Below are 24,861 nucleotides of genomic sequence, written 5' to 3' on the forward strand. Positions count from 1 at the left end.
CTTCCTTACTATAGGTAGGTCATTGTGGTCACTAGTCTTACGGAACTTCCTTACTATAGGTAGGTCATTGTGGTCACTAGTCTTACGGAACTTCCTTACTATAGGTAGGTCATTGTGGTCACTAGTCTTACGGAACTTCCTTACTATAGGTAGGTCATTGTCTTTATCTAGCGAGCTTACTATAATACAGAAAGGTCCTAGGCACTAGTGAAGTTTCTTTCTTACAGGTTGTTCATAGTCTGTAGTCTAGTGGGGATTCATTCTGACAGGTTGTTCATAGTCTGTAGTCTAGTGGGGATTCATTCTGACAGGTTGTTCATAGTCTGTAGTCTAGTGGGGATTCATTCTGACAGGTTGTTCATAGTCTGTAGTCTAGTGGGGATTCATTCTGACAGGTTGTTCATAGTCTGTAGTCTAGTGGGGATTCATTCTGACAGGTTGTTCATAGTCTGTAGTCTAGTGGGGATTCATTCTGACAGATTGTTCATAGTCTGTAGTCTAGTGGGGATTTCTTCTGACAGGTTGTTCATAGTCTGTTGTCTAGTCGGGATTCATTCTGGCAGGTTGTTCATAGTCTTTAGTCTAGTGGTGTTTCCTTCTTACAGGTTGTATACAGTCTTTAGTCTAGTGGTGTTTCCTTCTTACAGATTGTATATAGTCTTTAGTCTAGTGGTGTTTCCTTCTTACAGGTTGTATACAGTCTTTAGTCTAGTGGTGTTTCCTTCTTACAGGTTGTATACAGTCTTTAGTCTAGTGATGTTTCCTTCTTACAGGTTGTATACAGTCTTTAGTCTAGTGATGTTTCCTTCTTACAGGTTGTATATAGTCTTTAGTCTAGTGGTGTTTCCTTCTTACAGGTTGTATATAGTCTTTAGTCTAGTGGTGTTTCCTTCTTACAGGTTGTATATAGTCTTTAGTCTAGTGGTATTTCCTTCTTACAGGTTGTATATAGTCTTTAGTCTAGTGGTGTTTCCTTCTTACAGGTTGTATACAGTCTTTAGTCTAAAGGTGTTTCCTTCTTACAGGTTGTATACAGTCTTTAGTCTAGTGGGGATTCATTCTTACAGGTTCTATATAGTCTTTAGTCTAGTGATGTTTCCTTCTTACATGTTGTATACAGTCTTTAGTCTAGTGGTGATTCCTTCTTACAGGTTGTATATAGTCTTTAGTCTAGTGGGGATTCATTCTTACAGGTTGTATATAGTCTTTAGTTTAGTGGTGTTTTTTCTTCTTACAGGTTGTATACAGTCTTTAGTCTAGTGGTGTTTCCTTCTTACAGGTTGTATATAGTCTTTAGTCTAGTGGTGTTTCCCTCTTACAGGTTGTATATAGTCTTTAGTCTAGTGGTGTTTCCTTCTTACAGGTTGTATATAGACTTTAGTCTAGTGGTGTTTCCTTCTTACAGGTTGTATATAGTCTTTAGTCTAGTGGTGTTTCCTTCTTACAGGTTGTATATAGTCTTTAGTCTAGTGATGTTTCCTTCTTAAAGGTTGTATATAGTCTTTAGTCTATTGATGTTTTCATCTTACAGGTTGTATATAGTCTTTAGTCTAGTGGTGTTTCCTTCTTACAGGTTGTATATAGTCTTTAGTCTAGTGGTGTTTCCTTCTTACAGGCTGTATACAGTCTTTAGTCTAGTGGTGTTTCCTTCTTACAGGTTGTATATAGTCTTTAGTCTAGTGGTGTTTCCTTCTTACAGGTTGTATACAGTCTTTAGTCTAGTGGTGTTTCCTTCTTACAGGTTGTATATAGTCTTTAGTCTAGTGGTGATTCCTTCTTACAGGTTGTATACAGTCTTTAGTCCAGTGATGTTTCCTTCTTACAGGTTGTATACAGTCTTTAGTCTAGTGGGGTTTCCTTCTTACATGTTGTATATAGTCTTTAGTCTAGTGGTATTTCCTTCTTACAGGTTGTATATAGTCTTTAGTCTAGTGGTGTTTCCCTCTTACAGGTTGTATATAGTCTTTAGTCTAGTGGTGTTTCCTTCTTACAGGTTGTATATAGTCTTTAGTCTAGTGGTGTTTCCTTCTTACAGGTTGTATATAGTCTTTAGTCTAGTGGTGTTTCCTTCTTACAGGTTGTATATAGTCTTTAGTCTAGTGGTGTTTCCTTCTTACAGGTTGTATATAGTCTTTAGTCTAGTGGTGTTTCCTTCTTACAGGTTGTATATAGTCTTTAGTCTAGTGGTGTTTCCTTCTTACAGGTTGTATACAGTCTTTAGTCTAGTGGTGTTTCCTTCTTACAGGTTGTATATAGTCTTTAGTCTAGTGGTGTTTCCTTCTTACAGGTTGTATACAGTCTTTAGTCTAGTGGTGTTTCCTTCTTACAGGTTGTATATAGTCTTTAGTCTAGTGGTGTTTCCTTCTTACAGGTTGTATACAGTCTTTAGTCTAGTGGTGTTTCCTTCTTACAGGTTGTATATAGTCTTTAGTCTAGTGGTGTTTCCTTCTTACAGGTTGTATATAGTCTTTAGTCTAGTGGTGTTTCCCTCTTACATGTTGTATATAGTCTTTAGTCTAGTGGTGTTTCCCTCTTACAGGTTGTATATAGTCTTTAGTCTAGTGGTGTTTCCCTCTTACAGGTTGTATATAGTCTTTAGTCTAGTGGTGTTTCCCTCTTACAGGTTGTTTATGTGCAAAGAAAGATAAAGTTATTCATACGATGACTCTGGTAACAAGGTTGAGATTTTTTTTTCATTGCTTCTCCCTTTCAATAGTCCCTTTCAATAGTCCCTTTCAATAGTCCCTTTCAATAGTCCCCATCAATAGTCCCTTTCAATAGTCCCTTTCAATAGTCCTTTTCAATAGTCCCTTTCAATAGTCCCATTTAAGCATCATTTTTTCTAATATCATACAATTAACATGGACTTTAATCTCCAGACACAAAGATAGAATAACAGAAATAATGAACAGTCCGGCGTACCAACAAGACAACGAACTAGTGATTAATAAACTTTGCGAGTCATACATTCCAGAATACGACATACTACAGCTTTCAAAACTTCATTTTATCAACAGGTACGTTTATTTATTGATTTATTTTCCCTCATGAAATGGACGTCCAGAATGCTATAAATAGACTGCTTTCAGTTCTACTGAAGAGGTGGATAGAGGATTTCTTAATATGTAAATAAAAACAACTTTACTTTTGTCTAAACTTAAGCACCTTTAGTTGTAAACAGCTTGTTATTATAATATTACTAGCCTGAACGGCCAGGCTATTACTCCAAAATGTTCTTATTGGCCACAGGAATAACTATGGTAATTTAAACCAAGAGCGGAACTTGCAAACGATTACAATCTTATTTAGTGAAACAATCTATTTGAAATATTCATTGATTTACCTCCGTCTAATTATTACCTGTAATTGATTTCATCTTTACCTACGGTGTTTGATGTTATCAGTAGGCCTATTTATTACCTTCACCAATCCCTTACTAACCCATAGTCTATTGGACCAGTCTTTGGACGAGTCTATTGGACCAATAGGGCAGCACGCACGATCTCACAACCATCTTTCTAAATTCCTCTTTTTTTTTTTTAACCTTGAACAGAAACTCTTTTAATAATAGTTATATACTTCCATCGATCTCCTCTCATTACTGTCTTTGCCTTTTGTCTTTTCCCTGGTACTAACAGGAAGATTATCTCCCCTACTCCAATCTCTTGGGTGGAAGCAGAGAAGTAAAACATAGAAGGTTTCCATGCTACCAAAAATATTCCTAGACACCATCCAAGTTTTGAACTCGAGTTTTCTGAACTAGGTAGGCAAATGGTTTATACTTCTCATCCACATACCACAGCCTAAGATGAAATAAGCTGACATACTAAACCACAAACAAGGATATTTAAAATAAGAATAAAACGGTAACGATTTCGATTCCGAAACGCATCGTTCTCATATCTTCTGAAACCAAGTTGCGACCCAGATATTTTGCCACAACTAATGTAGACAAAACCGTTGTCCGCCGGGAATCTATTTACGTTTTTTTTTTTGTCTTCAGCGCTTGTCCCAATGAATAGAAAAATCCCAAATGAATAAAGACATCCCAATGTGTGAGCATTGTTTGGAGTTAATAAATTCGTTACTAAATTAAGTGCGATCTCTTCATCTGGCATGTCTGATGATATTCGAAATGATTATCTGTATACTACAATTCCAATATTAATATATATTAATATTCCAGATTAATGAGTGCAGATTGATCACAATCACATGATACCGCGAGATATTGAAATGATGTCGATTTGAAAGACTAATGTTTCTTAAGCAAACATATTGTAACGGCTAGTACAGCAGGTGATATGATTGAAAATATTGGTTCACTTCTGGAAAGTGATATACTTGATCAAATGTTTGCGGTGTCTGCACAGATGTTGCTCTTACTCAGTCTGCCCTTAGAATGTGTGATCTAATGAAAGCTCAACCTTATTATTTCCATTAGCGTTTTTTTGGCAGAAACTGTCGCAACCATTTTGCAGCAATGGTCTACCATACTTTTCAAAATGCCATGCAACTTATCAAGGGTTGTGGGTCGTTGAATAATGGGGAATAGTAAAAGGGGTCGCAAAACTATAAAGGTTTAGAAACGCTAAGTTGTATAGTTATCAAGAACGTATGCTTTTAAAGTTGAATTGTTCAAGATATTGCATTGACTGGCATAAGATCTTATTTATTAATAATAAACATTCTCTCTCTAGCTCTGTTGTTGTAATACACCATTTAGTATTTCATTTAGTGACAGCTATCACTCTGCTGTTACTGCAGACATTCTTCACAGACAATATTATAAATAAAATAAAACTTAAATATGATTGGATTTGACAGGTGGTTTTTAGTTTAAACTAAATGTTGTAAAAAATCAAAGATTTGCGCTCTTAAAGCTTAGAAGTCTTAAATTTCTTTTTTACAATACCTCTATTCAAGTCAGATCTTCATGGTACAAGCAGAAACCTGGATCGTTTGTGAATTTAGAAGTGCTCGCTAGTAAGGCATCAATTAAGGGAGGTAACATGAACAAGTTTTTACGGAATTTCACCTTAAAAATATTGTTGCTTCCCTTAGTTTAATAAAACTAAATTTTAAAAAACGAATAATAAAAACAAGTCCCCACCTGTTTAAAGCAAGCGTTTTTATCAGGTTTTTTTATATTCTTTTTTCACTGTGCAAAGTGACAATTGACAAAAGTTTAAATATTACAAATCACAAGACAACATGTCTTTCAGTGATACTTAAAAAGCCGCTGTATCTGCTACAAACACCTCAATATTTACACAATGCTAAAATTCATTTTCCAGAATTATCAATGCTCTGTATAAATTCTATACTCCTGCAGTCTCAAATATCCCACATCATTGTACATAAAACAGTAAAACGAGGAACTAATCCAAGTAATCTAGACATTTTTTTGTCTTGTCGTGTAGTTCAAATGCTAGAATATGACTTGTATTTTTCCTTAACCCTTAAAGTGCTGAGCTGCTTTACAATGAGTGCATACAAAATGGAATTACAATTCTGATGTTTAGAGGCTAAACTACTACACGCGTTTTAAGTTAACAAATTAAATTTTAAAAAATACGCGATTGTTTAGAAGAACTATTCAATCATTCACTGTTGAACTTCAGTTATTGACCCAAGACTATTACTTGTATTAGCCAAATAAAGTCGTGTTTGTAACTGGCTCTGTAACAGAAAAAAAAATTAGCTTTATTGATGTTTTTAAAATTATCACGAAATATTTGTTTTTACAATTTCTACTATTCCACCCACTTTCATTACGGATGGCAGTGTTTTTAAAACATTGAAAAATATATGGGAAGGTGGGGGGGGGGGTGATGAACTCGCGATTACAAATTGAATCTTTATCTCAATCTGAAGTTTCGCACTTAGAAGTATGGTTGGGTAGTGTTGTTGGTAGAACGCGTCTCAAAAAGCCATGAATGTTTTGGGTTCCAGCTTCATACAGGCCAATTTTTTCTTTCTTTTTTCAATAACAAAAAAAAAAAACGGTTTAGTTTACTAAATCATTGGGACATAAAGGTTTTTATCATTGGGACATAAAGGTTTAGTTTACTAAGTCATTGGGACTTAAAGGTTTAGTTTACTAAATCATTGGGACATAAAGGTTTAGTTTACTAAGTCATTGGGACATAAAGGTTTAGTTTACTAAATCATTGGGACATAAAGGTTTAGTTTACTAAGTCATTGGGACATAAAGGTTTAGTTTACTAAATCATTGGGACATAAAGGTTTAGTTTACTAAGTCATTGGGACATAAAGGTTTAGTTTACTAAATCATTGGGACATAAAGGTTTAGTTTACTAAGTCATTGGGACATAAAGGTTTAGTTTACTAAATCATTGGGACATAAAGGTTTAGTTTACTAAATCATTGGGACATAAAGGTTTAGTTTACTAAATCATTGGGACATAAAGGTTTAGTTTACTAAATCATTGGGACATAAAGGTTTAGTTTACTAAGTCATTGGGACATAAAGTCAGAATTTTCTCTTTTCAGGACTGTTTGGGAGAACCCTTTTTCGACCACATATTTCCTCTGGCTAGACGGCGGCTACTCTCATGGACAAGACGTATTCCCCCAAAACAACATTTGGATTCCGAAGGATCTCTTTGAGCACGCGACTCAGGTCACGTTCATGGAGAGAGCCCCAGGCGTGAAAGTGTTTCAGAAGGACAGGGACAGGCTCCACAAGATGTCAATCAACGTACTGGCTGGGAACTTTTTCGCCGGCGGCAGCGAGGCTCTGAAGGAGCTCTGTGAGATGCAGAGACAATTAGTGGACGAGTGGATGACGCTAGGCATTGTGGATGACGATCAGACGATGTACATGTGGATGTACTACAAGAAACCTTCTTTGTTTCACCTGGTCTCGGCCGACTGGGAAGACGTTTTTAAATTGTTTAATAAAAACAGCGATCTGAGTTGAAAGCTTCGAAGAAATGCAGCTAGTATAATTTCATTCGTGGAATACGACCATTTTCTATCAATAGGTGCTGAAGGCATAACAGAATTAATTTGATTTGGACTGGTTTGACATTTGTTCAATCTTGTAGACTAAATCTTGAAACTCACTGGGCCTGCTTTTTCTTATGATGCTTGCTGAACAGCAGCCTTCGTTGTATTGTTGTTTCTATTTCAGATCATGCAATGATCCTTTCTTTTTTTTTTTAATTGTATTTCATATGTATAAGAAGTTTATTTATAATTAACTGAAAAGTTAATTTGTTTCGATCAAAAGGATCAATTTAAGGTAATTTTTTAGACAAAAATGAAAAGCCTTATTAAAAGATGCTATTTTATTAAGGACGATATGTAATTATTATGATTCAGAATCTAATTAACAGAAACGAATTGTATTGGATTACATTGTAAAAAATGTTGAAAATGTCAAAGAATATTTGTATGCTTTGAAATGGGTCTAATTCTTAAGCGCTAATTTAATGTTTGCCTACATAACTACATATGTAGCGTGTGTGTTGTTATTTTTTAATCAGAATTTCCTTTCCATGCAGGAAAAAAATTTGCTGTTTGTTCGTTGTTGTTGAAAAAGTTTTAAACATTCCAATTGAAATTACAAAGCTGAATAAGCGCAGCATTTACTCGAGAATGTCCAATGTCTCGGCCGTTCCGTCCATCACACGTGACTTTCCTTTCCTTCAAGTGTTTTCCAACATTCCAGTCTAGGTTCATATTTTATTATTGCCTCATTTGGTTAACAAAGGGACATGTGTTCTACATTGTTGCATTTTATAACATTATGTTCACATGCGCATCATTCTTCTTCTAGTTTCAACTCTCATCGAGATGTATACACATGAGAAAAATAAAAGCTCAAAATGTTTTATTGAAGTTACCTAAAACTAATGACTCTTAGAAGGTTGAAGTTTCTTATTTTATATATAGGCCGAAACCTGGTTATTGATTATTTATCGGTTGACTCTTAGTCATTAGCTATATATGGGCCAACAACTAGTCATTTGTTTTTATTTCTAAAGGTTGACACTCGGTCAATGTTTTGATAAGTAGATATATTGATAAGTCGACAACTGATCAATGCTTACATGGAAGTCGACATCGGGTTTGCAATTCAATACTTGGTTAATGATGAGCAATAGGTCAATACAAAAACACACACAAATACATATATATATATATATATATATATATATATGGTTTCCGGTCACTTCATCCCCTGTCACTTCATCCCCGGTCATTTCATCCCCTCGTCATTTCATTACTTTAATCCCTAGCTTGGCTAAACCTCTCTCTCTCTCTCTCTTTCTCTCTCTCTCTCTCTCTTACACTTTTAAAAAAATCAGCCCTAATTTTTATTCCTCATCGGTTGTTGCTGATGACGCCTTGAAGGTCACTTGTGTTTCTCAGAATTTGATCACTCAATTTTTATTGGGATGATTATTGTAACTTTTCCATTCATCAAACTGAGCTTAGGAACAATATCACTTTGTGATTTTTTAATTTTATTTTATATATGTGTATATGTGTATATATTAATGTAATGTTTTTGTATGCACATTAAATTATTTTGTCCTTCAAATAAGAACGCTAAAAATGTGTTCCATTGATTTGTTCATTTAGTGAAGTGTCAATAGTGTCGCCTAATCAATGCCAAAATTATAAAGATTCCACTTCTATGTGTGTATTGCATGACTTTGCACCTGTGTAAGTAATCTGCTAAATAGGAGGATATCGTAATAAAATAGTAGTTTTAGTTTTTAAAATCTAAACGTGATTTTGGACAGACACTATAAATTCTATAGCGGAGATAAGGGGGCTCCAAACATGTGACTTTAAAATATTTGAAATAGAAATATTTAAGTAATAGAAAAAGAATACTTAAGGAGGGAACTGCTAAATACTGCCATTTATCTCAAAATTACAGGATTTATCTCCCTTTTTGCTATATAAAACACAATTTTTTAAGTATTATTTTTTTTTTAATTCGTGTATTGTTATCGACTATAAATAATTATGCAAAGTTTCAAATTAATCCGAGAATGGGAAGTGAAGTGAGAAAAGACGTGTCAAAACGTAATGAGGGCACTAAATCCATACATATATCTAAATCTCTCATTAAGTAGCATTTATTCCCCTTATTTCGAAATAAAACAAATAATTAATCATCAACGATTTTCAAAACTTTAATTCTAATGGACCTCCTTCTTTTTATATGAATTTTACTTTGTGAAGGCTTTTCTTTGAGGTTTAATCTTAGAGTTTCACCTAACTAGATCCGGCCCTGTGTTCACTTCCGCAATCTCCGAACACGAAGACTTTTAGAATCAACACCAACAGTCGAGAGAAAGAAGTACAGGATAGATCCCCATGGAGAGACCATGTATAAAGAACGGATCCTGGATTGCACACCAAATGAAGGAAGTAGCTCCGAAGAAGACTAAAAACGCTGCAGCACCTTGTGTTTATAAATGTCCAACAGCAACCGATGATCGCGGAGGTGTATGTAGGATTGATCTCTTTAGTCACATAAGAAGTGGCAAGGAACGTAAATGTCCACAGAAGAATAAGAAGAATTCCTTTAATACAAAGGCATTAGAGATAAAGTAGTTCACAGTAGATCTAATCAAACGTACATCTCACAATAGGAACATTAGAAGATTATCTCACGTCTAATTCCAGACTAACTTAGTATTCAAACATGGTAGGATAGGATGAATGAAGTTGGCTATGTTATTCAACCACCTGACCACCATGCAAACAACTTTAATTTGTGCTAATCTTTTGCGAATAGTTTTATATCTCCAGTGGGAGAGCGCCAAACCGGGACGGCAATGCCTTTGAAGACACAGACGTGTGCATACACACACACACATACATTAGTCATCAAAATACACATGCACATACACATTCAAGCACGCTTGTCATCAGAATACACATGAACACACACACACACACAAGCACACCAACTGGAGATGTAAGTGAATGTTGAATGTAAATACCCGATGTAATGTTAGAGATGCGCTACCCGCCCCCACTACCTTCTCGCCCCTCTCCTTGACGTAAAGCTGACAGGTGAAAGTCTAGCAATAGTTTGTCAGGTACAGGTAGTCAGTCTTTCAAGTGATTCATTTAAAAAAAAAACCAAACGAGAAAAGAGAAAGCAAATAGTGAAGTGATCCTGAAGTCGTTTGAAGTTGGGGCGAGGCTGTAAAGTGCAGGGGGGATGTACAATCTCATTGCGTGTAGTTTATATTAAGTAATAATTACAAAATGTCTCTTAAAACAAGTTTAATTAATGGAGTATTTAAAAAAAAACATTAAGAAATAGCTTTTAAAACGCTTTGATAGTAAGCAACAGCAGATATATCCATAAAACAGGCAAATTATAAAAAAAAAATTCAAAATCTACAAAGCTTATCTAATGGGAAGAATCATTTTTATTTTCTCTATAGATTCCTTTTCTTAGACTTTTGCACTACCTTCCCTATTTATATAAATACATTAGTGTATTGATCACTGTCCTAAAAACTTAATTCTAATGTTAAATTGACTTTAAAATCTCGTCTCAGATATGATGGGTTACCTCTAAACATGCCAACAAAACAACCCTCTATATGTATGTCATATCGTTTCATTGGTTCCACTTTGTATATTGTCAAATACTGACGTGACACAAAATCTATATCATGTATTTTTATCAAACTCACTAACTATGGAACAAGTATTTCAAATTTAAAAGTCATTTTCAAAACATGTTTTCGTAAGGATAGATTCTCAGGCCCCAATACCATATACCTTTCAAAAACACTAGTAATATTTATGCCACAAAATGACTATCAAATACTAAGACTAAGACTGCTTTACTGATCCTTATAGAAATTTGTTGTGATTACAAAAATAATAATAATAATAATCTTTATTGTCCGTAAGGACATTTGTCTTGCAATTTGTGTAATACACCAAACAAAACATTGTAACTATAAAATAAATGCAGTCACACCAGACACACACATACATTTACATAGACTCTTTTCTCAAAATAATTATGAAACATTACTTTTCAAGATTGCTTCAAATTCTCGGATTTTCATAATCCAGAAAATGTTTCGGTGGGAGGAGGACCATCGCCTGGAATTCCCCGAATCTAAGTTTCGACCTCTTTTTATTAACACTAAGTTTAAAAGTGTTGTAAGTATACGTAATTAAGGTTCATACGTTTATCAAGCCGCACAAAGGACTACTGTAAACTATCTGTTTTTAGTTACCCATCCCCAATGTCAAAGGTTTCGGATACGACCTAGGCGCTCTTCAATTCCGCGAACAGAAGTTATGATATTGTGAAATGGGGGAAACGTATTTCCGAAGGGCGTTATATTATTCCTGTAATTTTGTAAGGACAAATGTTGTAAGGGCGTATCTTGTAAGGGCGTATCTTGTAAGGGCTTCGATTGATGAATACGATGTAATGTAGGCACTACGTAAACGTCTATAATAGTAACATAAGATCTACGTGGATGGGCTGTGTACTTCACTGCCTGTCAGTTCGTCTAAGTAAATTTGTCTAGGTCATTAAGAAAAGTATCCCAAGATGCCCTAAATCGTTTGGCAAGCTCTCAGACGCTGTTCATCGTGTTGGTCTCCTTTTTTTTTCCCCCGTTCTAAGTTTGTTACTCGGCGTTTTAGACAATACAAAAGCAAGATCAGGCGATCGAGGCGAAGGCTCAGCATTCCTATTTGATTAAAAATCAAGTTCTTCTTTCTTTTTTTTTGGCCAAGATGGCGTTTAGCAGACCAAGTTTATTGCCAGATTTGTTTAACATTCTTTATTATTCGTATTCTTGATTAGATCTTGTACAATGTGTGTTAGGCCAGGATGTATTGAGAGACTTCGGCACGTGATTTGGACTTTAGGATATGTTGGCAGAGGTATGGAACTTGATATTTTGAATTGTAATTGTCACGGGCGAGAAATAGAACTAACCACTATATTATGTTTGTGAATTCTATGCTATAATATCACATGGGTAAATATTTGATGTTGGAATGAACGCACCGCCAAACCGAAGCTATAATAAAAGTAAAGTTTGTAAGATGCGTAGGTTTGGGACTAGTAGAGACACATTTACTGCATGTGTTTTTTCATAACTAGCACATAGTGGACTTTTACTGAGCGGTGATCGTCAAGGTGAATTCATAAGTGCAATGTTGTCTTTTTTAAATCAATGGTAGAAGTTCATGGGCATGACAAGTAAATGTCTTTGCTCTTGATAGAAGAGAAATAAAAAGAAACACATAAGAATAACTTATGACATATTTCATGAGCATTATATTGGAGTGTGTTACTGTATAGAATTTATGTTGTTGTTTTTTTTAAAGGATTAACATGTTATTTTAGCAAGCTAAATAATATAAATGTAGGTCTTTTTTTTTTACTTGTCTAAGCGGCATAAGAAGATAATTGAAGAACAAATAAGTGTGTTTATTCGAGTACTGTTACGATAAGGTACATTTAAAAATATTTTAAGTATGAATTCAAGTCTTTTAAAAAATAGTCTAAAATTCTTATAAAGACTAGTCCATAGTGACTAAAGAGACAAGGTTAGTGTGTGATGATTTCTCTTTTTTCTAGTGCCAAATTTGTTGATAATTTTATAAATTGTGATTATATTTCAAAACATTTCTAAAATGTTCTTTTATTGCGCCATTATTTGTATAGGATCGATTGGGTTAGGGTTACGGTGAAATTTAAAACGACTAAACATTTCTCTTTCGTTTAATGAATTCCTTCAAAACATTAATTCAAATAATTCACAATACAGCGCTACTTGACATATATTCTAACACAACCGCTGCACCTTTACACTTAAATATATTGATACAACTGAACAACTGACATTTTCTATTTTTTAACTTAAACTTCACATTCATTAATAATTGACTTCAAAGATATAAACAACTTATGGAGCTGCTTCTTGTCGTTTTAACAATACAAAAGCAAGATCACAGGAAGCCACTGTTAGGGCGCCTCTTTGGCTCCCAGACTCCGCGGGGTTATTTCAGGACTAGTCCCAAAACTCAAACCCTTTTTGTCCCAGAATTAAACCATTTTACCCTTTCTATCGATTGTTGCCAGCACCTTGCGACGTTAAAATACAACACAGTACTTTTAAGTATTATAACTTAAGACACCATAAAGTCAAAAGTTACTTATACAAATTAATGAAACTTTCCTTCCGTAATAGCAACGTCAATGCTAATGCTAATCTTTTAAAAGCTTCTATTTATTTAAGATTATTTTTTGTAAGTGAATTAATTTTTTTTTTGCAAAGCTTATATCAACTCACTGTGTCTGTCTGTCTGTCTGTCTCGCCAAAAGTTTGTAAACGTTATTCCTACGACACCAAATCTCAAATCAAGCTGAAATTTTGAACAATTATTTCTTTTACCTGACAACACAAGAATCAATTTAAATTACAAAGACAGTTTGTGTGGAGACAAAAACTCAAAATCGGCCCCCGAAGTGGTCCACTCAGGCAGGTGAAAAGGCAGGTTTCAATATTAACCAATTAATTCATTAACCATTGGTGATAAAATATTGTTTAGTATCTCAAACAAAGGAAAGAAATAGTACTTGACCGAAGGGTGATATAAGCTTTATAGATTGTAGCCTGAGGCTTATTACAAATTTAATTACATGATTGATCATGACATGGACCTATGAAAGCGCGGGGCCCACTGCGACCGCATAACTAACTAGTTAAATTTTAATTGATTCATGTTTTGTTAGGTAAAATAAAAAATTGTTGAAAATTTCAACTTGATTCGAGAATGGGTGTCAGAGAAATAACGTTTACAATTATCGAAGAGGACAAAACCCTACATATTTAGTGATATCTGTGAATACTGAAGGATTCAATTCCCTTGTTTGCATCAAGCAAAATAATTAATAACCAGAAATTAATTGACCAAGTAGTTAACTTTTTTTATGATTCATGTCGTGTCTACGCCAATGAATAATTGTTCAAAGTTTTAACTTGATCCGAGAATGGTTGTGGGAGAAATAAAGCGTACAAACTTTTTGCCAGACAGACAGTAAGAGTGAGGTCATTTTTTAAAATAAACAGACTATGGCATTACTTCGGAAAATGTATTTACACCTCATTGACGTTACGCCCAAACTACGACTATTTAAACAACGTAAACATATTTAAAGGCATCTATAAGATCTTTTGACCTAATTCATTAACTATGACAATGAAATACTTGACGTTGTGCAGTATGTTTGTTCGCTTGTCTGTTTCGGGAAAACGTTCTTGTCCTTTCCAGACTAAGCATGTCAGCAGCTGTGAGCAGTCTAGTGTTTCAAGGATTGCTCGTCCTACTGGTCGTTACCCATGTCCAGTCTCAAAGCCAGCTGTCACTTGCACAGGATGCTCAGACCATCAGTGACCTCCAGTACGTCCTGGGCGCCAACTATAAAATGTTTGTGGCGGCTTACTGGAGGTATATGTCTGGAGGATGCGACCCCCTCGCCACCAAGCTGTCAACAGATATCGCAAACGGCTATTTAAAATCATGTAAGTCAAAATGGTTGAATTTCTAGTTTAAAAACTAAAGCTACTCTTTCAAACTTTGTGGTTCATGTGTCAGAAAAACATCTGTTAACGAGCGTATCATGTAGCCATCTCAACGTTCAGTGAACTTTACTTACCCCAGTAGTAAGGTACCAATAAGAATTGAGTGGACCTGTAGACGTTGTAAAAAGGCCGAAAATTCTATTCTGCGTCTGAATTCGATTTCCTTCCCCTTCACCTATCCTTGAAATCTCTCAGCCGTCTTTATCCATTACTCTCTGTCCTTTGTCTTGGAGAGAATTTCATTCAATGACAAGCTTGTACATTCTTTGAATTTATCTTTCCGTCACTTCCTCTGTTTTCCTCTTCTTCCTGGTGCTGTTCCATGTAAGAAGGTTTTTGTGAGCCCTGAGGACCTTGTGATATAGAGTTTGAGTTTACGTTTTTCGACAGTGCTTAGATAGTCATCTTGGATTCCAATCGCTGCATTCATCCTGTTTTTTTAATTCGAATTTGGTTTGGAGACTCTTATGTAGACTTGATTACTGACTTGTGTTGAAGTATTGGAAACCAAAAAAAAAGTAAAAGTTGATTTCAAGAATTCAGTAATGAAAGAAAGAACTTTTAGGTGTTAGAAATAACTAACGTATCTTGTATTGTTTCATACCTTAGGAAGTGCTTTCGGAATTTAAGATTATTAAAACATCCTAGTTCAAGCATCCTGTGGGACAGCGAGGGGGGGGGGGCGGCCAGGGTTCGAACCCGGGAAATACATAGCGCATATCACAAGACGATATACCCATGCATTCTTCTTTAATATATAGGAAATTAAAAGTAAAAATTAATTAGCTCATGCTATCATATTTTTAAATGAATGTTAATGTGAAATATGCCTTCAGTTAGTTGTAATCAGAGACGAGACATATCCTATCTCAAAGTACTGGACACTTTATTGATATGAATTTAGAAGCAGCAACAAATACACTACACTACAATTGTTTAAATATACAATATCTCCTTAATACAACTTAGAGAGTGATCTTTCATTACTTGATAACTAGTGAATATTAGATTGAAAACAATGGAACATATTTTACCTCACCCCATCCACACCCCCCTTTCTCCCCGAGGAAGACTCCTGGTTAAATAAATGTATAGATCTACTACACTTTATACTATTCCAATGATAGGTCTTTAGATCTAGACTTAAAAGAAGTCGATGTGCTTTATCTTCTTGAACATTCTTAAATGCGGAAATGACCGACGTTTGTGTATTGGAATTGGAACGTGGTTCGAGGAAATGAATGAAATTGAATTTTGTTGCCTTCGATTTTTTTTATTTGAATCTAAAGTATGAAAAGAGTATTTGTTTTTATTCATGAGTTAACTCATATGGCAGGCAAATGTTTAGAACTTATATCTTTAGTATTATTATCATAGTAGTAATGTAGATTGGTTGTCTAACCAAATTATCATTTGTATGGAAAAATAAAATTATCTTATCATATCTTATCATCTTATCTTATCTATGGTAACAACGTGCTTACTGGTATAAAAATGAACTAAATATGTTCATGTTCTCTCCCACAGACTGCCCATACCTTACACAATGTCCAGTTGTGTCCAGCAGTCAGTCTTGTATAGTCCAGCAGTCCGCCACAGCTGTACGCAGAGCATGTTGTAAAGGTTGGTCAGTCAAGTGGGAATAGCCCCTAAATATGTTTCTTGGTCACATTTGATCAATAGATACCAACGATGCAGTACTAAGTGCTTCACTTTCACCTATCCCTTGGTCTGTTGGACCGTTGGGACACCACACAAGATTTGTCAACCGTCTTTCTCCATTCCTCTCTGTCTTTTGCCTTGAATAGGACCTCTTTCAGGCCTATTTTTTTATGTAGTCTTTCCATCGCTTTCTCTGTCTGCCTCTTCCTCTTTTTTCCTGGTACTGCTCCATGAAGGAAGATATTAGCAAGCCCCGAAGGCCTTGAACAAATGGCCATAGAGTTTGCGTTTTTTTTTTTTTACAATAGTTAGCAGGTCATCATGGGGTCCAATCGCTGCAGTAACCCTGTCTCTAATCTCTTCGCTTGTGATGCTTGTGATCCTTTTTTAGTATATCACTTCCATTGCTAGGATCCATCCTCCTTTCTAGTTCTGCAGTCAGCGTCCAAGTCTCACAAGCATATAAAAATGTGGCCTTGACCAGGGACTATCAGACTATGTGCTAAACATATTTAAAACACCACTAGTAGTTAGCCTTTGCAAGATCATTGAAAAGCAAACCCTGATCACGTGATGACCTGATAGACATTTCCAAGATGTCTGCTCATGTTAGGTCAAAATGGTATCTATCTATCTATCTATCTATCTATCTATCTATCTATCTATCTATCTATCTCTATCTATCTATCTATCTATCTATCTATCTATCTATCTATCTATCTATCTATCATGTTTAAATTTCCAGATTTGACACATTTTTTTTACCACATAATAAATCTTTCAAAATTAAATTTTAATATTAATGTATAATATTTTTTTGCACATTGAGTTTTTAGAATCGACATGTAGTTATGGGTTGGCTTTTCCATCTGAAAAAATCATTGGTGGTCAGCCTGCGGTCATCGGAGAATTCCCTTGGACTGCGATGCTTTTGTTGGACGGTAGATTGGTTTGCGCTTGCGTGATTCTGGACGACAGACACGCCATCACAGCTGCCCATTGCTTAAGCAGGTGAGTGGTAAAGAAATGATATCATAATGAAATTGTGTCCAGACGAGAGCAAACACACTTCGTCTGTTAAGTCATAAGTTTACCACACAAAATATAAAGAGTTTCAAATGGGATTTCGATTTACGATTGAGGCATCTGTTGATATTGTGTTTATGTGTATGTGTTAATGGGTATTAGATTGCTGCCTGGTCGTGCGGCTTGCGCGCTGGACTGTCGTTTGGATTTATCGATGGTCCCGGATTCAAACCCTACCGCTCCCATCCCCCGTCGTCCTGCGGAAGGTTTGGACTAGGAATTAAACTATCTTCAACTCTGAAGAAACATACGAAACATGTAAAACATTTTACAAACATGTGTATGTGTTTATGTGTATGTGTTTGCTGTTAGCATGTATAGTTATTACCTTTGGTAAGAAGGCTTATATTGGAGTGTTGTGTGTAACCTGTGTTATGAGAGAGTGTATGATTAAAGAGTATGATGTACCCAACATCTAGTGTTGGCGTCGCTTATTGAGTTCAGTGTTCTTTAGTGTAATATTAAGCTTATAAGTGTATCATTATTTAAGCTAGCAACATCTACTGATCATCCAGGACATAACATAATTTATTATAAAAATAACTATTGGAATTACTGATTAGTTGTCTTAAAAACATCCCAAACGATAGTTCTGTTACATGTAAAAATTTCTTTAGTACCAGTTCGAAGATAAATACAATGGGAGAGATTGAAGTCTAAAGGTCAGAGTACATTTTCCTGACCTGGGGACACCTGGTTGTTCGGACTTATCGATAGTCTTGGGTTAAAGCCCTGCCCGCACCCATCCCCCATCATCCTGCGGAAAGTTTGGACTAGGAAGTAAATTATATGTAAGTAATTTAATCATAGTGTAGCAGTGTAAGAGAAAAAAAAATTACAAACATTTTATAACCATCTACCAAGACAGGCACCAAGTTGCATAGTTTATGACAATTTTAGGTTGGGTTTGTTTTCTTTTTATTAAGATTAGTTGGCGGAGAGACGATTGAGGTTCTGGCTGGAAGATATCAGTATAACCTGACCTTAAATGAAGAGGGAAACCAGCGTGTCAAGGTCATCTCATACAAGCAGCATGAATTCTACGACTACAGATATTTATGTAAGATTCTCTCCCTTTTCTTCAAGTATGTTTCATTTCTTTGTTATATTTTATACATTTGTCTTTCGTTACTATCATCATTATTAGGTTTTTGATTTTGATCGGCTTTTGATTTTAGTAGTTTTTTTTTTTATTTTAGTAGGCTTTTGATTGTCATATATTTTTAAAAAATAGTTTTATTGTTTTTTACTGAAAGTGATACTGCGTTTTTAATTTTAGTGTTTTTTTTTTTCTTTTAGTAGATCATGTGCCAGTTATATGGTATATTGTTACGATTGTGACTTGACTTTTGACTGACTGTTTATTTGTTCACTCCAGACAATGACGTGGCTATGCTCACCTTGTCTACCCCACTACTCTTCACTGCATTCGTCACTCCAGCGTGCCTACCTCCAAGAGGAGACAACCCAGAACTAAGCTGCACCGTAGCTGGATGGGGAACTAATAGTAGTAGTATGTAGTTTCCCCTTTTAGGCATAAAACTTGAAGAAATATTTTTAGAATATTATTGACTATACATGCTGGCATGGGCGTAGCAAATGGGCGTACTAAATCATCACTTACCACAGCACAGCCGAAGGGGTTTTGAGTTAAAAACCCTCTGCCAGGGGGTTTTGAGTTTAAAATCCCCTACCAGAGGATTTTGAGTCAAAAAACCCTATCAGGGGGTTTTGAGATAAAAATCCCTCTACCAGGGGTTTTTTAGTTTAAATCCCTCTACCAGGGGTTTTAAACTCAGGATTTAGAGTTTAAAACCCCCTATCAGGGGTTTTGAGTTTAAAACCCCCTATAAGGGTTTTGAGTTTAAAACCCCCTACCAGGGGTTTTGCAGTTAAATCCCCCTTATTATCCTTATTCCCTCCCAGACTATGCCCCGCGCAATGAGTTTCGCATAGGGCCCCCAAAATTGTTAGAACCCTGCTCTTTTTCTATATACAAAATTTATTAATTACCACTAATTGGTTAACTAATTGGTTAACTAATTGGTTAGGTTTTTTTTAATTGATCCATATATCGTCTTTGACTATGAATAAATATGCACAGTTTCTACTTGATCCGAGAATGGGAAGCAAGACAATTAACATGTCCACATATACATACACATCTCTCAATGATAAGTTGCATTTATTTCCCTTTTTCGATATCAAACAAAATAAATAATTAATATTAATTAATTATCTTATTGGTTAATTTTTTTATTTAGGTACAACAAATAATTGTGTAAAGTTTCAACTTGATCTGATTTTGGGTGTAGGAGAAATAACGTGTATAAGAATTGTACCAGACAGACAGACAGAGTGCGTGATATAAGCTTTGCAAAAACAAAACAACGTGTATTTAAAACTTTTTCTATTCGTTCTTAATTGAAATACGTAATATTTCCAAACACACACACACAAAAGAAGTTGAAAAGGAAAAAGAAGAAGAAGAAAAAAGTAAAAGAAAAAGATACTAAAAGAAATGTGTGTTCTCACCTGTGGGTGCGTTTTTAATTGCAGATTAGTGGCAGGTTTTAATATTTTTAGAATGAACATAATGAGAGAGAAATTCTAGTACTAATGCAACTTTCAAACTTTGGGTAAACAAAAAGATTTACGAGACTTTCACATGTGTATTATAGAAGCTATTTACTACAAACTATCAATACCTACAGTTTTCCTTACAAAACATACATTTAAGAATTGATTGCCCGCGATCACATTCAGCGTACAAATTATGTATTTCCACGGTTAAGCGATCCAGCGTGAAAGTTGCAAAATGATTAGCATCATATAGTCTATTAACTTAAGTGTAAATATGAAATATTGTCTGAATAAATCTTGTTTTAAAAAAGGTTTATAGGTATGTGCATAGAATGTGCACACGTAGCTTTCGGTATACGGTACACTAAAACCGGGGTCGGCAATCTGCAGCTCGCGAGCCACATGCGGCTCTTTGGATGAGAAGCTGCGGCTCTTTAGTTCCATGCGCAAATATTATTTATTTTATCGAAAGATTTTAAAAAATTAGTTTTGAATCGTTTAATGACGATTTGGAACCGATTCGATCTCTCAGCCACTTGTACTCGCTTTTCACCACACCCCTCCCCCATTACACACGTCGTCACTGCTGTCAGTCCGTTGGAAGCTCTCGAATGAGGTCGGATGTTTCTATGAAGGTTTTAATTCGCTTTTGAGGCAAGTCGAATTGGCATCTTCACCACTCGCTTTAGCTGTGACTTATAGTTTGTTGTTTCAAGTAAATGAGTTAGAAGCAAACTATCTTCTCAAAGTTAGAAGCAATCTACAAGTAATGCTAATCCTGTGGTACAACTAGAAGTTGAAAAATGAGGCAAACCATTTACAGATGACGAGTATGTCAAAGACTGCTTCCTGCCTGCATCTGAAGAACTGTTTCGTAATTTCAAAAACAAACCAGAAAAAAAATCAAAGATTTGCCACTATCCGCTAAAACAGTACAAGATAGAATAGCTAAAATGTCTTCAAATGGAACATATTTGCAGGTGGAAGATATTCAACTTTTTTCTGTCTTATCACTTGCTATAGATGAGTCTTGAGACATAAAAGACACGACACAAGTTGCCCTTTTTGTCAGGTATATGTCTTCCCAAGGTCAAAAAGAAGAACTTGTCTCGTGTTAAACGAGATGTAGCCAATGCCATGCAAAAATACCTTGAAAACATTAAAATGGATTTAAATAAAATCGTTTCAATAGCTACTGATGGAGCCAGAAATATGACAGGAAAAATTATAGGGGCAAACAACGATTTTGGGAGCAAAATAAACCATGAAATTCTTACGTTCCCGTATAATTTGGAAGTGCTTTGGGCCTAAAACGATTTCAACCGAAACAGTTGATGTCATAAATTTGGTAATCATGATTTTTAATATCATCGTGTCAAAAGCACTCTACCGTGGTCAGTTTAAAGAATTCTCAAACGAAATGTTCCGACCTCCTTCTTCCCAACAAAGTGCGATGGCTTTCCAAAGGTTGAAACTTTTGGCTTTGTGTTTAAATGAAATAAATACATTCCTAAAAGAAAAAATGCATTAATCATCACCCTGAATTAGAGAACGACAAATGGTTGCAAGCATTTTACTGTATGGTGGATAAAACAATGGATGACTAAATTTAAAACTGCAAGGAAAAGGAAACCCATCCTTTGGTTTGGTAGAAGAATTTGTTTGTTTTGAAGAAACATTAATTTTTTTTTTGCAGAAGATATTCAAAGCGGTAAGTTACTTCATTTTGAATGTCTAGTTTTTGACATTAATTACTTCAGCACAGTTAGAAACAAGTGTCAAAGATGTATTTCTTGACAGAGATGAGCAGAGAAGTTCGAAACCAAAAAAAAAAACATTCGAGAATTCCTAGTAATTCCTGTCAACACAAATAGTCACGACATCTACATTGATCCATTTGGAATGGATAGGCCTACTGGATCTTTAGAAATGCAATTGATCGATTTAAAAAGTAAAGCTTTGTGGAGTGGATAATTTACAGAGTTAAAAAAGCAAGTTACAAATGTTGGAAGTCCAGAAATGTATGTATGCATCCCAACAAAAGTGGACAGCTTTAAAAGGAATGCCGCTAGTTGATTCGGCGCATGGAGTAATCTCCCAGATTTCTACAGTGAGGTGAAGTTGGCATTTAGGGTGCTGACTTTGGATTGACATAATTAGTGAGAGAAGGCGTTCTATTGCATAAATATAAATGAAAATTGATAGTCGTGTTTGAAACTAAAAACAAAGTTATGAGCCGAATGTATCCAAACGTTTTAAAAAACATGCAAAGCCAAAGCTCCCATTGAATTAGTATTGTAATTAAATATTTAACTGCTTTAGTTGTTACTGAAATACAAAATAATCATCTAAGGATGCAAGATATATTCTCTCACTCTCTCTCTCTCTCCCTCTGTCTGTCTGTCTGTCTGTCTCTGTTTCTCTCTCTCTCTCTATATATATATATATATATATATATAAAATTTGTTGTGAAAAACACTACTTATCTATGAATAAATAAATTCGTGTTTTTCCGGGAAAAAAGGTGTGTCAGTACTATTTTATAATTGGCAAGAAAAAACTTTGTGGCTCTTTAAAAACTTACAAATTTTGTAAATTGTAATTTTTGGCTCTTCCTACTCAAAAGGTTGCCGACCCCTGCCCTAAAACACAAGCCTTTTGTCTGTCTATCTATTGTCTATGACTCTATGATATATAAATTGCAAAATAGAATGTATACATTAATATTAATGGTGTTAGCCTTAGACTAGTGATTACTAGAATGTAGGACAACATAATTAATAAATTACCATTTCCTTCTAGGGCTTATCCTGGCGCCTCAAGTATTGATGAAAGTCAACCTACAGACTTACAACAAAACGGAGTGTTTCAATACTTTTAAGGACACCTCACAACCACTGGGCAGTCTGGGGCTTTACCTGACCGATGGAAATCTCTGTGCGGCTAACGGCCTGCTGGGGGGCAAGGATTCTTGCTCGGTATAAATCGTCACTTCACACTATTACGATAAATCTGAACAGTTGAACAAGTTGTAAACTATAGAAAGAAACTTCTAAGGATTTCCTGAGTATTCCTGATTGTATATTCAAACATACATACATAAAAGAATAGATCTTGACTTTTCTAATCTAAACGTTTTTTCTTTAAGTCAAATTAAATGAATTACAACAGTTTTGATTCTAGTTAAGAAAAACATTTTTTTTTAATGCATCCTAATTGCAAGGATTTGTCATTTGTTTCTTTGTCTTTAAAAATTTTTCCAATGAAAAGATGTAAACCAACTTTAATTAAAGATTATCTAATTTTCTGAAACGTTATAACGACCGAACTGTGTAGCTAAGTAGCTCATGATTCATTTTTCTTAGATAGACAGAAACTATCAAAGTGTAGAAAGTTATTTCGATATCTATCTATCAACCTATTTACTTATCTATCTATGTTAATATAGATAGATAGATACGATAGATAGGTTGATAGATAGATAGATACAGAGAGAAAGAGAGAGAGAAAGAGAGAGAGAAAGTGATTTAAATACAAATCTAAAAACTTAAAATCCATCAAAATGTCAATTTATTGAATACTACTAAAACAATGTTATTTTCATTGTCTCATTCTAGGGAGACTCTGGTGGTCCACTTATGTGCTTGAAAAAGTCACCTGACAACGTCTTAAGATACTACGTCTTCGGGATTGTATCAGGGGCGTCTGATTGTGCCAGACCTGGAGAGCCTGGACTCTACTCCAACCTTCTCTACTACATGGACTGGATTGAAACCAATTTGAGGTCCAGCTAGACTGTCCAGTGTCCAGTGTCAAGTGAACAGATTCTAAAACTCAAAAACATAGATACACTGCTGCAGGGGTGAACGAATCTAAAAGCAAAGAAATTATGATTTGAAAAGTTAAAGGAGAAACGTGACTTGGGTGTTTGTGTTTCTTTATTTATTTGTATGCTAGAAAGTATGACTGTTAGGTCTGACTGAAATTAATGACTGCCATGTTTGACTGATATGTCTGATTGACGTCAGTTATTTAGACGTCTGATCAAAAAATATTAATATGACTGTAATATGCATCATTTTCGTAGCCAGGATTTTTTTTCGTGGGGGGGGGGGGATTATAATATATATATATATATAAATTGTAGACTCCCCGCAAATGCAATCAAGGGGGTCTGGGGGAGCGCTGAGAGCTCCCCAAACGCGGGGCCAAGCCCCGCCGCCAATCACCATTTTCGGTATTGAAAGCCAACAAAATGGGTATTCTGAGGTATCTCCAGTGCATGTTCCTGCTATTAAAAAGCTTTATTTCAAACACCTTGTGTGTTGATCCTTCGCGTCGTTCGGCGCATTGGGCGGCAAGCTGCTTCCACCAAATCTGTCACTGGCAATGTCTGAAGCCTCTTCCCACCTGCTCTGAGGACCTCCATGAAAGTTTGGTGCCAAGTTGTACTAGAATGACCTTTTTGTGCTTTCTATATCATCGCGACTTTTTTACGCGTAATTAATTTTGTCGGAGAATATGTCCTGCAAACCTCATGCGACGCTCTGTCACAACTTTAATAAGGGGTCGACCCCCAGTTCGGTATAGGATTTCCTTGATTGAGACCCGATCTCTATAACTGACTTCTATAATCCGTCCTAGCTATCTTTGTTTAGCCACATTTAGTTTTTTTTCAATTTCGGCAAATGACTATTCACTGCACTTTTTAATGGTGCACAGCCACTGGTACGCTCATAGAATTTTGGGTGTGTAATTTGCTTTTTTTATATATTGATGAGGTATTTTTTTAGCTTCAAACCCCGCTGAATGGGGATTTAAACTTAAAACTCCTTTGGCTACGCTCATAGAATTTTTAGTGTGTAGTTTGCTTTTTTTATATTGAGTAGGTATTTTT

The 24,861-nt window shown here is 35.3% G+C and overlaps 2 protein-coding genes across 12 annotated transcripts in view; both read left to right on the forward strand.

Moving 5' to 3' along the window:
- The window catches only part of LOC106050733 (protein HtrL-like), a 48,686-nt gene extending 40,532 nt beyond the window's left edge, over nucleotides 1-8,154 (forward strand). For all 7 annotated transcript variants that reach the window (XM_056035044.1, XM_056035045.1, XM_056035043.1 and 4 more), the window contains 2 exons: nucleotides 2,880-3,017; nucleotides 6,517-8,154. In XM_056035044.1, coding sequence (XP_055891019.1) covers nucleotides 2,880-3,017; nucleotides 6,517-6,946 — 568 coding nt within the window. In that variant the 3' untranslated portion in view covers nucleotides 6,947-8,154. The remainder of the gene's footprint in view (nucleotides 1-2,879; nucleotides 3,018-6,516) is intronic.
- Nucleotides 8,155-11,772: 3,618 nt separating this feature from the next.
- On the forward strand, nucleotides 11,773-23,883 carry LOC106070512 (trypsin-1-like). Of its 5 annotated transcripts, none has more exons than XM_056036664.1 (8): nucleotides 11,773-11,922; nucleotides 14,323-14,573; nucleotides 16,161-16,256; nucleotides 17,132-17,306; nucleotides 18,308-18,441; nucleotides 18,760-18,894; nucleotides 22,767-22,942; nucleotides 23,582-23,883. In XM_056036664.1, exons 2-8 carry the CDS (start codon nucleotides 14,330-14,332, stop codon nucleotides 23,756-23,758), a joined length of 1,137 nt encoding a protein of 378 aa, XP_055892639.1. In that variant the 5' UTR covers nucleotides 11,773-11,922; nucleotides 14,323-14,329; the 3' UTR covers nucleotides 23,759-23,883. The 5 variants fall into 5 exon arrangements, with proteins under 5 accessions (XP_055892639.1, XP_055892638.1, XP_055892637.1 ...); XM_056036663.1 differs by lacking the exon at nucleotides 11,773-11,922 and adding an exon at nucleotides 12,027-12,181; XM_056036662.1 differs by lacking the exon at nucleotides 11,773-11,922 and adding an exon at nucleotides 12,204-12,244.
- The last annotated feature ends 978 nt before the right edge of the window (nucleotides 23,884-24,861 follow it).

This window comes from Biomphalaria glabrata, chromosome 7 (genome assembly GCF_947242115.1).
Source record: "Biomphalaria glabrata chromosome 7, xgBioGlab47.1, whole genome shotgun sequence".
Classification (NCBI taxonomy): Eukaryota; Metazoa; Mollusca; class Gastropoda; family Planorbidae; genus Biomphalaria; species Biomphalaria glabrata.